Source organism: Suncus etruscus, chromosome 5 (genome assembly GCF_024139225.1).
Source record: "Suncus etruscus isolate mSunEtr1 chromosome 5, mSunEtr1.pri.cur, whole genome shotgun sequence".
Classification (NCBI taxonomy): domain Eukaryota; kingdom Metazoa; phylum Chordata; class Mammalia; order Eulipotyphla; family Soricidae; genus Suncus; species Suncus etruscus.
Window position 1 is genome coordinate 118,362,669 of NC_064852.1, and position 15,184 is coordinate 118,377,852.

Genomic DNA, 15,184 nt, shown 5'->3' on the forward strand with positions numbered 1-15,184 from the left:
TTGTCTTTGGAATGCGTGGTTACATCTTTAAAACTATTTACTTGAATATGGATGTATCTGATGTCCTTGTAACATTTAACAAAGAAAACTAAGAAAGCACTAATATATGCTTGGGAGTATTTCATTATCCCCATATCACTCTAAACCAATAGAAGAATTTTGATTAGCAATGGCAACCTTGAGATCAAACAATCCAGTATCTGAAAACAATATTTTAAAGTAAACTCATCTGATTCTTTAAAAAAATTGTTGTTTTTGGGCCACACTAGATGATGCTCAAGGGTTACTCCTGCCTTTGTGCTCAGGAATCATTCCTGGAAGTGCTCAGGGGACCATATAGGATGCCAGAGACCGAACCTGAGTCTGCTGTGTACCAGGCTAGTACCTTATCCACTGCCTATCTCTCAATTGATTCATTTGACTCTTACAGGAATCAGTGACATGAGGCATATGGTCATCTAGATAAAAAAAATTGGGGCCGGGTGGTGGCGCTGGAGGTAAGGTGCCTGCCTTGCCTGCGCTAGCCTAGGACGGACCGCGGTTCGATCCCCCGGCGTCCCATATGGTCCCCCAAGAAGCCAGGAGCAACTTCTGAGCACATAGCCAGGAGTAACCCCTGAGCGTCACAGGGTGTGGCCCAAAAACCAAAAAAAAAAAAAAAAAAAGAGGCTGCACATCCTTGTTGAAGTTATTCATCTTGCCTATGTGACCTTTCCATAATCTATTACTTTTTATATTTGTTTTGTTTCTATATTTTTGTTTTGGGGCTATATATAGTGGTGATGGGACCCAACCCATCTTGGTTTCATACAAAGCAAGTGCCATACCCACTGTATTATCTCTTCGTTCCCTTGAGACAAGACTTATAGGCCTGGTTGATTGTTTTCTTGAGTAGTTGGCTTTCAGACATCTAAAAATTGGGGTGTGTGTGTTCTTTTCTATAACTGAAACCCAACTACCAGCATGTTTGTAATCATGGTGCTTAAATATATTATGAAAAGTAAAATAAAATTTTTGGGTGGGGACCCACACCCAACAGTGCTTAAGGGTTACACCTGGCTATGCTCTCAGAAATTACTCCTGGCAGGTTTGGGGGACCATATGGAATGCAGGGGATTGAAACTGGGTCTGCCGTTTGCAAAGCAAAAGCCTTACCTGCTGTGCCTTTGCTCTGGGTTTGAACCATTTAAAATTTAAGAAAAGATCACATCCCAGGGTACTGGGAACTCTGATATAGATCTGATGGCACTTGGAAGCCCTCAGCCAAGGAAGAAAGAACACACTGCAGTTGTGAGGATCCGATGCTGGGCCTTACACTTCCTAGGACAGGCTCTGCCACTTGAGTTCTCTTCCCAGCCTAGTTTCTCATCTCATTTTGTCGTCAGGAGCCTTGGTTACAAACCTGCCTTCAATCTCACCTTTTCGGGGAGAAGGCTGCACCTGGCTGCCACTGCTGTGATGCATGATTCTGTCACCAGGGCTCCTTGTGGGAATCCAAAACCTCGAAAGGCTGTGTTGGACGGTAAGTTTGTCTTGCAGGCGTGGCCCCGCAACCTGAGGTTGCGAATCTTATACGCATTTTCCAGTTTCATTACCAGGAATTCTATTAACTACAATAAAAGAGATTTGCATATACTGAGAAATATTTTTGAGTGGGGTAGGGGGTGGCCTCCCAGGTAGTATTTAGGGGCTGTGGGACCCTCATGGGCAACTTTCTGGTCTCTGGTTCAATGCAAGGGCCTGAGGATGCAACACTGCTTGGGCCCTGCACTGCCAGGAATTCCCAGGGCTATCCTGGAAGTTTCTGGGGACCAGTGATGCTTGAACGACCACAGAAGGCCAGAGATCCAAGTCTATATTTTCTCCTTCCTCTGGACATTTTCCTCCCTCTAAATGTCAAGCACAAAATGGAATAGCTTGTAGTACTTGGGCAATACTAGAGGAAAGCAACCCCATAAAGATACATCTAGAAATCCTGCATCGCATCTATAATCCCAGATGGTTGGGTTAGCGATGGACATACCAACTCCGAGTCATCCAGTGTGCACCCTCCATTAACGAAGCACTCGATGTCCAGAGCTTTGATTCGGCCATTGTTCATGAATCCCACCTGTCACAAATGCCAAGCAGGGTTTGAGATGCTTAACACTAACCTACCACCTGCAAGACTCAGCTTCTTTGCTGAAGGGACTAAATATAGATACTACTCAGGTCAGTGAGGTTGGGACATGCTTGTCTGCTCTTTTGTTGTTTAAATTTGTTTCAAAGATCTCATCTGACCAGGATTTTGTGGAGTCCTTTCCTTCCAATGTATAATTTTCTGACTTCATACTCAGCAGGAAATCTTAAGTCCTGGCTTGTCTGTGGGCCTATAATTGTGATTCTGTTCTTTCTTTGGGATCTTCCTTTGGAAGATTCTCCTTCAGTTATTACTCATTTTCTCTTTTTAGTATGTGGTTTTACCCTTCTGAAAGCCCAGAATGTATTGAAATGAATGTGTGTGTGTGTGTGTGTGTGTGTGTGTCTGTGTGTGTGTGTGAGAGAGAGAGAGAGAGAGAGAGAGAAAGAGAGAGAGAGAGAGAGGCAGAGACAGAGACAGACAGAAAAAAGACAGACACACAGAAAAAGCAGGAAAGAGAGAGATAAAGGCACACACACAGTCAATGTTGTTGGATTGAGGAAGGGAGTAGACATTGAAGTAACCGTCCTTAGTTTTCTAGACTGGGACAACTCTGGAATACATTAAAGATATAAGAAATGGAAATGTTATTATTGAGACCCTTGGAAGGCAACTTGTGTTTCCTGATTTTAAGTTCCTTCCTACCCACTTAGACTAGTTGGTCTGCATAGCTCAGTCTTAGAAGAAAGAGTAGCACTTTATTGTAGCTCTGCGGAAAAGGATTATTCCTTGTCTCTCTGAGGATATGCACGAATCTTATGGTGATATTATCTGTTCTAGGGGAAATATTGCATAATAAACCAGAAATGTAGAAAAATCCATAAATGCAGAATTCAGTCATTATCTTTAAGAAAGCAGTGGGAACAACCTACACCTTCAACAACATTTTTATCATAGTTTAAAATTGATGTATTCAATTTCAATTGATGTTCAATGTCAGGAGAAATTGATGGGTTTAATCTCCAGTGCCACAAGAAAAAAGAAATAAGCTTTCCTCATTTAATGTAGTGGCTAAGATAATTTTTTCACAATTTAGCAAATTTAAAATAATATAAAATGATAAAACAATTCAAAATAAAACTCAAAGTATTTAAATAATTTCACTCTAATACTCACCTTATATTTTCCAAACAATGGGTGTCTTCCTCCAGTTATTAACATGTCATCTTCACGATCAAGAACAAGTCGAATGGGATGACCAGTTCTCAAGAAGACAGATTTTAGTTAGATTCTTTTTTTTTTGTTTTTGTTTTTTGTTATTTAAGAACTTTTTCTTCTTTATTTGAACATCTTTTTTTTTTTGTGGTTTTTGGGTCACACCCGGCAGTGCTCAGGGGTTACTCCTGGCTCCATGCTCAGAAATTGCTCCTGGCAGGCACCATATGGGACGCTGGGATTCGAACGGATGACCTCTTGCATGAAAGGCAAACGCCTTACCTCCATGCTATCTCTCCAGCCCCATTTAAACATCTTGATTACATAAATGCTTGTGATTAGGTTTCAGTCATGTAAAGAACACCCCCTTCACCAGTGCAACATTCCCACCACCAATGTCCCAAATCTCCCTCCATCCCACCCCACCCCCACCTGTACTCCAGACAGGCTTTCCAGTTCCCTCACTCATTCACTTGATTATGGTAGTTCTCTGTGTAGTTATTTCTATAGCTGTACTCATCACTCTTTGTGGTGAGCTTCATGGAGTGAGCTGGTGTTCCAGCCCTCCTCTCATTGTCTCTGAGGATTGTTACAAAAATGACTTTTATTTTTTATTTTTTTATTTTATTTTATTTTTTTTTTTTGGTTTTTGGGCCACACCCTGTGAGGCTCAGGGGTTACTCCTGGCTATGCGCTCAGAAGTTGCTCCTGGCTTCTTGGGGGACCATATGGGACGCCGGGGGATCGAACCGTGGTCCGTCCTAGGTTAGCGCAGGCAAGGCAGGCACCTTACCTCCAGCGCCACCGCCCAGCCCCTTTTATTTTTCTTAAAACCCATAGATGAGTGAGACTATTCTGCGTTCTCTCTCTCTCTCTCTCTCTCTCTCTCTCTCTCTCTCTCTCTCTCTCTCTCTCTCTCTCTCTCTCTCTCCCTCTGACTTATTTTACTCAGCATGATAGATTCCATGTACTTCCATGTATAGGAAAATTTCATGACTTCATCTCTCCTGATGGCTGCATAATATTCCATTGTGTATATGTACCACAGTTTCTTTAGCCATTCGTCTGTGGAAGGGCATCTTGGTTGTTTCCAAAGCCTGGCTATTGTGAATAGTGCTGCAATAAATATAGGTGTGAGGAAGGAATTTTTGTATTATATTCTTGTGTTCTTAGGGTATATCACTAGGAGTGGAATAGCTGAGTTGAATGGGAGCTCAATTTCCAGATTTTGAAGGAATCTCCATATCGCTTTCCATAGAGGCTGTACATGTGGCATTCCCACCAGCAGTGGATAAGAGTTCCTTTCTCTCCACATCCCCACCAGCACTGATTGTTCTCATTCATTGTGATGTGCACCAATCTCTGCGGTGTGAGGTGGTATCTCATTGTTGTTTTGATTTGCATCTCCCTGATGATTAGTGATGAGGAGCATTTTTTCATGTGCCTTTTGGCCATTTGTATTTCTTTTTTTATCAAAGTGTCTGTTCATTTCTTCTTCCCATTTTTTTGATGGGATTAGATGTTTTTTTCTGGTAAAGTTCTGTCAGTGCCTTGTATATTTTGGATATTAGCCCCTTATCTGAAGGGTGTTGGGTGAATAGTTTCTCCCACTCAGTGGGTGACTCTTTTATCCTGGGCACTATTTCTTTTGAGGTGCAGAAGCTTCTCAGTTTAATGTAGTCCCATCTGTTGATCTCTGCTTCCACTTGTTTAAAAAGTGCAGTTTCCTCCTTGAAGATGCCTTTAGTCTCAACGTCATGGAGTGTTTTACCGATGTGTTGTTCTATATACCTTATGGTATCCTGTCTGATATCAAGGTCTTTAATCCATTTGAATTTTACCTTTGTACATGATGTTAACTGGGGGGTCTATGTTTGCTTTTTTGCAAGTTGCTAACCAGTTCTGCCAGCACCACTTGTTGAAGAGATTTTTCCCTGCTCCACTTAGGATTTCTTGCTCCTTTGTCAAAAATTAGGTAATTGTATGTCTGGGGAACGTTCTCTGAGAACTCAAGCCTATTCCACTGATCTGAGGGTCTGTCTTTATTCCAATACCATGCTGTTTTGATAACTATTGTTTAAAGTTGGGGAAAGTAATGCCTCCCATTTTTCTTTTCCCTAGGAGTGCTTTAGCTATTTGAGGGTGTTTATTGTTCCAGATGAACTTCATAAGTGTTTGATCCACTTCTTTGAAGAATGTCAATGGTATTTTTAAGGGGATCGTATTAAATCTGTATAATGCTTTGGGGAGTATTGCCATTTTAATGATGTTAATCCTGCCAATCCACGAGCAGGGTATGTGTTTCCATTTCCGTGTGTCTTCTCTTATTTCTTGGAGCAGGGCTTTGTATTTTCTTTGTATAGGTCCTTCACGTCTTTGGTCAAGTTGACTCCAAGATATTTGAGTTTGTGTGGCACTATTGTGAATGGGATTGCCTTCCTGACTTCCATCTCTTCCCTATCATTATTGGTGTATAAAAAGGCCATTGATTTCTGTAAGTTGATTTTGTAGTCTGTCACCTTGCTATATGAATCTATTGTTTCTAGAAGCTTTTTGGTAGAGTCTTTAGGGTTTTCTAAGTAGAGTATCATGTCATCTGCAAACAATGAGAGCTTGACTTCTTCCTTTCCTATCTGAATTCCCTTGATATCTTTTTCTTGCCTGATCGCTATAGCACTTCCAGTACTATGTTGAAGAGGAGTGGTGAGAGCGGACAGCCTTGTCTTGTACCAGAATTTAGAGGAAAGGCTTTTAGTTTTTCTCCATTGAGGATAATATTTGCCATTGGCTTGTGGTAGATGGCTTCAACTAGATTGAGAAAGGTTCCTTCCATTCCCGTCTTGCTGAGAGAGTTTTGATTATGAATGGTGTTGGACCTTATCAAATGTTTTCTATGCATCTATTGATATGATCATGTAATTTTTATTTTTCTTGTTGTTGATGTTGTGTATTATGTTGATAGATTTATGGATGTTAAACCATCCTTGCATTCCTGGGATGAAACCTACTTGGTCATAGTGGATGATCTTCTTGATGGTGCATTGGATCCTATTTGCCAGGATTTTGTTGAAGATCTTTGCATCAGCATTCGTCAGGGATATTGGTCTGTAATTTTCTTTTTTGGCAGCGTCTCTGTCTGGTTTTGGTATCAAGGTGATGTTGGCTTCATAAAAGCTGTTTTGGAGTGTTCCCGTTTTTTCAATTTCATGGAAGAGCTTGGCTAGGATTGGTAGTAGCTCCTCTTGAAAGATTTGAAAGAATTCATTAGTAAAACCAACTGGGCCTTGGCTTTTCTTTTTGGGCAGATGTTTGATTACAGTTTCAATTTCCTCAGTAGTGATGGGGTGTTTAGATATGCTACATCCTCCTTACTTAAATGTGGAAGGTTATAAGTGTCCAAGAATTTTTCCATTTCTTCTAGGTTCTCATGTTTAGTAGCATAAAGTTTCTCAAAGTAGTCTCTGATTACCCTTTGAATCTCTGCAATTTCTGTCATGATCTCCCCCTTTTCATTTCTAATATGGGTTATCAGATTTCTCTCTCTCTCTTTCTTTGTGAGTTTTGCCAATGGTCTATCAATCTTGTTTATTTTTTCAAAGAACCAACTTCTGCTTTCGTTGATCTTTCGGATTGTTTTTTGGTTTTCCACTTCATTGAATTCTGCTTTCAGCTTTGTTATTTCCTTCTGTCTCCCTATTTTTGGTTCCTTTTGTTGGTCATTTTCTAATTTTTTGAGCTGCATTATTAAGGTATTAAGGTTAATAGGTTATTCAGGTATTAAGTTATTCAGGTATGCTCCTTCTTCCTGATGTGTGCTTGTAGAGCTATAAATTTTCTCTCAGGACCACTTTTGCTGTGTCCCATAGATTCTGGCAGTTTGTCTTCATTATCATTTGTTTCCAGGAAGGTTTTGATTTCCTTTTTGATTTCATCTCAAATCCACTGGTTGTTCAATAGCAGGGTGTTTAATTTTCAATTGTTAAAGTTTTTCTTCTGTGTGCCTTTGTAGTTCACATCTAATTTCAGAGCCTTGTGCTCAGCAAAGGTAGCCTGCAAGATTTCTATCCTCTTGATTTTATGGAGGTATGTTTATGTGTTAGCATGTAGTCTATTCTGGAGAATGACCCATGTACATTGGAAAAGAATGTGTATCCAGGTTTTTTGGGATGGAGTGTCCTGTATATATCTACTAGTCCTCTTTCTTCCATAACTCTTTTCAGGGCTAGTATGTTTTTGTTGGGTTTCAGTCTGGTTGACCTATCAAGTGTTGATAGGGCCGTGTTGAGGTCTCCCACAATGATTGTGTTATTATTGATTTCTTCTTTCAGATTTGTCAGTAATTGTATTAGATAATTTGCTGGTCTCTCATTGGGTGCATATATGTTTAATAGTCTGATTTCTTCCTATTGCACATATCCCTTGATTAGTACATAGTGTCCATCTTTTCCCTTACCACTTTTCTGAGTATAAAGTTGGTGTCAGCAGATATTAATATGGCCACCCTAGCTTTTTTGAAGGTGTTGTTTGCTTGGACGATTTTCCTCCAGACTTTGATTTTGAGTCTATGTTTGTTCTGACTATTCAGATGTGTTTCTTGTAGGCAGCAGAAGGTTGGATTCATCTTTTTGACCCATTTTGCCACTCTGTGTCTTTTAATTGGTGAATTTAGTCCATTGACATTGAGGGAGATGATTATCATAGGATTTAATGTCATCTTTGCAGATAAGTTTGCTGTGTTTGTTGGTCTCTCTTTTCTTAGAGTAGACCTGTCAGTTTTTCCTTTAAGGCTGGTTTTTCATCTGTGAAGTTTCTGAGCTGTTGTTTATCCATGAAGCTGTGTATTCTTCCTTCAAACCTGAACGTGAGTTGGGCTGGGTGTAGTATTCTCAGTGAGGCATTCATTTCATTCAGTCTTGTCGCAATATCCCACCACTGTCTTCTGGCCTTGAGAGTTTCTTGTGACATGTCTGCTGTAAGTCTTAGGGATCCTCCTTTGAATGTAATTTCCCTTTTTGATCTTTCTGCTTTCAGTATTCTATCTCTATCTATGGGATTTGTCATTGTAACAAGGATATGTCTTGGGGTGTTTTCCTTTGGGTCTCTTTTAGCTGGTACTCTTCGGGCATGCAGGATTTGATTGCATGTAGTCTTTAACTCTGGGAGTATCTCTTTGATAATGTCTTTGACAGTTGATTCTTCCTGGAGATCTCCTTTCTGGGTTTCTGGGACTCCAATGATTCTTATGTTGTTTCTGTTGAGTTTATCAAAGATTTCTATTTTCATCTATTCACATGCCTTGAGTACTTTTTCCATTGTCTGTTCGTTTGTCTTAAGGTTCTTTTCCAATTTCTTCTGTTGTGTTGAGTTTTTCTGCATCACATCTTCCAGTACTCCTATTCTCTCCTCAGCTGCTGATACCCTGTTGGCGAGGCTATTCATTGAGATTTTCAGTTGAGCAACCGTGTTTTTCAGATCTGTTATTTCAGTTTGGAGTTTTCTGATTTCTGTCTTTGTGTTCTCTTCAGATCGATCTATGCTTTTTTTGAATTCTACAAAAATATTCCATATTTCTATTCTAAACTCCTTATCCGAAAGGTTAATCAGGTGGTTGGAATTTATTAGGTCATCCGAGCTTTCGTCTTCATTCTCTGTGAATGGTGTTTGCCTGTGAAGTTTCCCCATTGTCACGCTTGTAGTGTGGTTTTTCCTGCGTGTTGTGGTGGGGTTCATTGGTTAGAAAGAGTGCGCAGCCATGAAGCGAACTCTTCTGCTGCCTCTAGTTGACAGTCATCAGAGTGAATAAAGGCGCAGCAGGGCAGAGCCTCCACAGGCCAGAGACCTCAGCTTATTGGACAGCGACCCCCGCAGCCAGAATGTACTTACTCAGCAGCTTCAAAATGCAATTTTTTGGGGGTGCACTCCCTAGGCCTTTGAGGAAACCTTCGGGGATTCAGAAGCACAGGAAGACAGGCGTAGAAGAAGTTTCCCCTGAAGTCCTCAGAGTTTAGTTAGATTCTTGTCTCTCCCACCATTTAACCATTCAAGCATGTATCCATCCATCCACGTTCTACCATCCACTGGTTTATACAGCCATCTTATTTGACTGTTTATCCACCCATCACTAGCCACATTTCTACTCATCTTTCTATGTCTACCCTCCTCATGTATCCAATCATTCATCTTTAATCATTTGCTCATCATATATATATACATATATATATATTACATATATATTAAATGCACAGCAGGATAGGCACTGATCTGTTTTATGTATGTCTCAGTGGTCTGTGGATCACTGGTTGGAAATCTAGCTAAAGAAATAGCACGTCATTAGTTATATGAATTTCATGTTTATGTAACTTCAAATTTGACCCTCAAGCAGAATGAGCCATTTTTTATTCTCCTCTACTTGCTAAAAGGAGAAAGAGTCTAAACAGATCGATGCAAATTTCTTAACACAACTGAAAATAAAAGCCTTGCTGTGATAGGATATCTATATTACCATATTTATTTTCATCCATACATAATTTTTTTTTTTTTTTGGTTTTTGGGCCACACCCGTTTGACGCTCAGGGGTTACTCCTGGCTATGTGCTCAGAAATCGCCCCTGGCTTGGGGGGACCATATGGGACACCGGGGGATCGAACCGCGGTCCTTCCTTGGCTAGCGCTTGCAAGGCAGACACCTTACCTCCAGCGCCACCTACCCGGCCCCCATACATAAATATTTTACCCATACACCCATATTGAGATGGCTGATCTAAAAGAACTGCTTTGTACTTTATCTCTAGGGCAGAGACAAAAATTATCTGGAGAGTTGGTGAAAATGCATATTTCCTGGCCTTAACAATAGGATTTGAATAGAATCTGCATTTTTCTCAGTAATTCTGATGCCTAGTATCAGATACACATTGAAAATCACAGCTCTAACATTGGCCTATAAGGGGATCATCTCAGAAAAATGTACAGTTTCTAAGTCCCTCTGTGGGTGATTCTGGTGAGGGAGGTACCAGGGGGAAGCAGGCATTTCCAGAGCTCAGGAGAGAATTAAAGTCAAGAAGTCTGCAAACTCTACTCTGGAGGACAAGGGTGAGTCTCAGTGAGACTGACACTCAAGGCATTGGTGCCACACGGAACCAGTGGACAAGTTTTAATCAACTGATAACTGAGTCAGTCTGAAGTTGACTCCTCTCTGAGCACTCTGAAGATAGGTTTAAGGAAAAATCACTCCCAAGTGGCACAAAGGCTGGTAGGATTACAACAAACTGTTTACTCCTTTCTTTTTTTTTTTTTTTTTTTTGGTTTTTGGGCCACACCCGTTTGACGCTCAGGGGTTACTCCTGGCTATGTGCTCAGAAATCGCCCCTGGCTTGGGGGGACGATATGGGACACCGGGGGATCGAACCGCGGTCCGTTCCTTGGTAGCGCTTACAAGGCAGACACCTTATCTCTAGCGCCACCTTCCCGGCCCCCTGTTTACTCCTTTCAAAGTCAGTCCCTGGTGAACACACATAGAAAGCTTTGTTCTGGAAAGAGAGAAGATGGGGTTCAAGTTTTATGTTTTCCCATCTCTCATTGCCTAAGAGGCACAGGCCTGAAAGCTTTAGGCCCTAGCTCTGAATATCACAGAAGCCATCAAAGGAAACAGGAGACCTTTGAGCCATGGGAGAGGGACAAGAACAGCCAAGGAATAAACTGCCAATGCCATATGCCCACTGAGAACACACTCAAGAGCTAGCTCTTCTGGGTGCAGGGAAGCAGAGAATGGGAGCCTTTTTTTCTGCACCCCACCCTGTCGTACTGAAAGCAGGAAGGAAAAGTGGGGGAGCAGTTTCCTGTTTGGCAATGCACTTGGGAGGGTGACTTGCCCCTCCCCTTGTCCAGTCACCTTCCCTATGGCTCAGGGACATTTCCTTTTTTATAGCATATGAGTTGATTCAGACTTCTGTGTCCAATGGATTTTTCCAATGACTTCAGGAGTGTAGGGACTATTTTAGACATTTTGTAAGGAAGTGACGAGAGCCTGAATGGCTCAAGAAACACACTAGCATTTGTGACAAGATGCTCAGATGCCCTCAAGCCAAAGAAAGACCCTCAGTTGAATGTCTTTTGCACAGTCCTGCCTGAGCTGGTGACCCCCCCAAGACTACTTACTTGAAAGCACCTACAGCTGCAATAGCCCCAAAAGTAGCGGGTCTCCCCACCTTTCCACCAAAGCCTCCACCTACCCGCTTCACATGGCATGTGACTCTGTTGATGGGGATGTTTAAAGTGGAAGCCACTGTTTTCTGTAAACATGAGATCATAGAAAGGTTTTTAGAAATGAGAACTTTGTTTCCAGACAAAATAATCAATTCACAATTATTGTCAGTAAAAGAACTAAATAAAAGAAAGGGAGATAGATAAATTCCAGTAGCATAAATCAGTTGAGGTCCTTCACAGGATAGTGCCCCTAAAATCTCAAAGAGGTGAACTAAAAAATACTATATAGGTATAGTTTATTTTCAAGGGAATTGGTCATCGTTTGAAAGGACAATGAAATACAGAAATAATTAGGTTGTCATTTAATCATAGAGATTATTGAAGCATGATAAAACACATGTACCCTTTGAACTAACTGACAGAATGGGTTCCCCTTAACAAGGCCAGGAAAACAAAGAAAGCTTTTGAGTTCTGCTTGCTCTACTGGATTCTACCCTTTTGTGGTAAAATGGCAGCAGCCAAGTTAAACCTTTTTGGGTGGAAAGGCTTGATGAAATTAGAAACGAAAAAGGCCCTGAGCTTACCTGCACATGTGCTGCATCCTGTGTTGATACATAAATGTCCAGTTCTTTGTCCTCTGTTTTTGGAATCACAAGCACCCGCTGCGTTTCCATATAGAAGTGTTCCTGTCCTCCTACATGAACCTCTCCTATTCAGAGCAAGCACAGAGGAATCCCAGAAGGCATGAAGTAGTCAGAAACTGACATTTTGGAAGATCAGAATTAAGTATGATTGGTGGATTGGCCAGTTTGGTTATGTCCTGACTAAGGAACTGATGTGTCAGGTTTTGGTTTGAGACCTCTTAGAACTATCTGTCTCAGAGACCACAGTTCTGGATAATTAGTGCCGTGTTTCATTCCTTCATTCCTTGCTCTGCCTTTGACTAATCATGCTTTTGGGAATGGTTCTTCTATTTATTTGGTTTCAACTTAACCTCACCCTCAGCCCTGTAGCAACACAACACAGCACAATACAACACACACACACACACACACACACACACACTTTGAGAAGAAAAAAAGTGTCAGGGAAATCTGGCAAGATTTAGAGTGCCAAGACTACAGGCTAGTCTTATTGAGAGAAAACCATATGTTCTTGGTGTCTGCTTCAAAAGTACAAGGGCACAAAGATTCTGTCACATGTTTTGGATTGCTTACCTTCAACAATTTGATCAACGTTTTTAAATGCCTCTTCAATGTTTCCTTGTTCAAGTTTCTTCTCAGGGCAGAGGAATGAACTGTGTTTGATGGCATCCTGAATGACAGGAAAACCACAAAAGCCAATTGATTCAATGTTTTATCCCACTGTTACATTTTCCTTCATCAAAACACCATCTAAACAATCTCTTACAATTATCTTACACACAAAAATCCTGTAAACAGGGACACAAAATAGCTGAATGACTACAAAGAGATGCAGAGGGAAGGTCTTTCTTCCAGGTGACAGAGGGAACTAATAGGGTTAGAGAAACACTAAAAACTTAGAACTGGTCTTTAGTAGGAAGCAAGTCACTTGGATGGGGATGGGAGCTAAGATAGGGCAGGGAATACCACAGTCATAGAGAGATGTGTTCAGCTGGGAGGAGGAGAGGAAGTGTTATGTGTGAAACCCTGTCAGCAACAGGACTGTAGATCACAGTGACAAAAATCACACAAAAAAGTACCTTTCAGTAAGGCAGACTGGTGGGTGGGAGAGATGCCAGGATGGGTGGGGTGGAGAGCATTGGTGGAGGGAGGATGAAGAGAGGGATATTACAGTCCTGAAACCCAATCATGAATAACTTTGTAATTCACAGTGATTAAATACAATTTTTGTTTAATACTGTAATCTCCAATAGAACACACCAATTTAGACACCAATGTGTATCTGAAGTCACTTAATGTTCAGAAACAAATGAAATAACAGAATGGTCAACTAGCAACAAGAGCTTATTAAATATTCTGACAATGATGTAATAACCTCATTGGAGATACAATAATTTTCACAAATTTGTTTTTTGTTGTACTTTTTATTCCTTTTCTTTTCTTTCTTTTATTAAAAAATAATTTTGATGGGGGTGGAGAAATAGTGCAGTGGGTAGGGTGTTTGCTGTGCATGCAGCTGTTCAAGGTTTGATCTCTGGCATCTCATGTGGTTTCCCAAGCACCACCATGGGTAATTCTCAAGCACAGAGACAAAAGTAAACCCTGAGCACTTCTGGGTGTGGCCAAAAAAACAAAAGAATTTTTTTACTTATTTGGAAACAAATGTATTAAAAAGAAACTATGTCAACTATGTAATACGTGCTCTTTAAATATAGTAAATTATATACAAATATTAATTAAAATAATAGAGGACAAATACTCTTTTCTCATTTTCACTCTGGAAACAGGTGAGAAGTCCAAATGTAGTATGAGATTCTGGGCCCTACCTTGGCCCAACTCCTGCCAAAAGTAACAGCATCTTTATTCTTCACATAGGTTAAGTAACTTTCCTAAAGCAGTTACCGTAGTTTTTGCTCTATAAGACCATAAGACACATATAGTTTTTAGATGATCTCCCTGGCACTCAGGCTTCACAGGTGGCATTCACTCCATAAGACACCCTTAGTGTGCAACCAGGTTTCAAGCCTAGCAGTTTGGAGTCTTTAACTATAATAACCTTATGCTACTTTTGCTGATTCAGGACAGCCCTACTCTGAAGGAATGCAAGATCTCTAAATATTTTGAGTCCTGGCGGTGGTATTCTCTAAGAGCCATCTCCCCCCACCCCTCTGTGAGGAAATGGGAAAGGGTTTTAAATAATGGGTTCAAACATCCATGCTGGAATCATGGATAGGAAGTGATCCAAGAAAAATGACCTTAGAGTTCTTGCAGTTTTGGCAAAATGGAGACTTGGAAAAGAATTGATTTGGTTTAGTAGATGAAGAAATATGACCTTTTGAATATTTGGAAAACTGAGTGAGTTGTGTATTTTAGGCATGTTTAAGAAAAATTCAAGTGGGGAACTAGGGAGAGATACAGGGTTGTATGTATCTGACCAGGGTTCACTGCCCAGAACCACAAAGCACACTAACATCACATGGTGTAGCCCATCAAATATTGCTGGGAATGATTCTGGGCCTTCTGAGCATGGCTTGGAAGGCCCAAATCAAACCAATAAGTTGTCCAAATGGTTATTAGTCTCATTTTTATATTATTTTTATTAAATTAATTTATTTTTTGTCCACACTTGGTGGTACTCAGAGCTTACTCCAGGCTTTGTACTCAAGAATAGCTCCTGCAGGGCTAGTAGCCAACTGGGTGCAGAAGATTGAACCTATATCAGCTGTGTGTAAGGCAAGTACCCCATTTGTTGTATGATTGCTTCAGACCTGCTTGTATTTTTAAAAATTTGCTTTTTGGTTTTGTTTGTTTTTAGGCCACACCCAGAGGTGCTCAGGGGTTACTCCTGGCTCTGAGCTTAGAAATCTCTCTTGCCAGGTTCTGAGGAGCATGGGCCAATGATTAAAAGCTGGGTTGGCTGCATGCAAGACAAAAACCTTACCCTCAGTGCTATTGCTCTGGTCCCTCAACTTTGCATTTTTTTTAATCACAGATAAGGAAATTTC

The 15,184-nt window shown here is 40.8% G+C and overlaps 2 protein-coding genes across 2 annotated transcripts in view; one reads left to right on the forward strand and one right to left on the reverse strand.

Moving 5' to 3' along the window:
• Nucleotides 1-15,184, forward strand: part of CLK1 (CDC like kinase 1) — a 747,223-nt gene that overhangs the window by 111,160 nt on the left and 620,879 nt on the right. The gene's annotated exons all lie outside the window — the stretch shown is intronic.
• Nucleotides 1-15,184, reverse strand: part of LOC126008678 (aldehyde oxidase 2-like) — a 96,452-nt gene that overhangs the window by 30,677 nt on the left and 50,591 nt on the right. Inside the window, exons 21-26 of the mRNA XM_049772917.1 lie at nt 12,753-12,849; nt 12,120-12,244; nt 11,488-11,621; nt 3,296-3,383; nt 2,024-2,110; nt 1,419-1,610 (exon numbers count right to left, since the gene is read on the reverse strand). Coding sequence (XP_049628874.1) covers nt 1,419-1,610; nt 2,024-2,110; nt 3,296-3,383; nt 11,488-11,621; nt 12,120-12,244; nt 12,753-12,849 — 723 coding nt within the window. The remainder of the gene's footprint in view (nt 1-1,418; nt 1,611-2,023; nt 2,111-3,295; nt 3,384-11,487; nt 11,622-12,119; nt 12,245-12,752; nt 12,850-15,184) is intronic.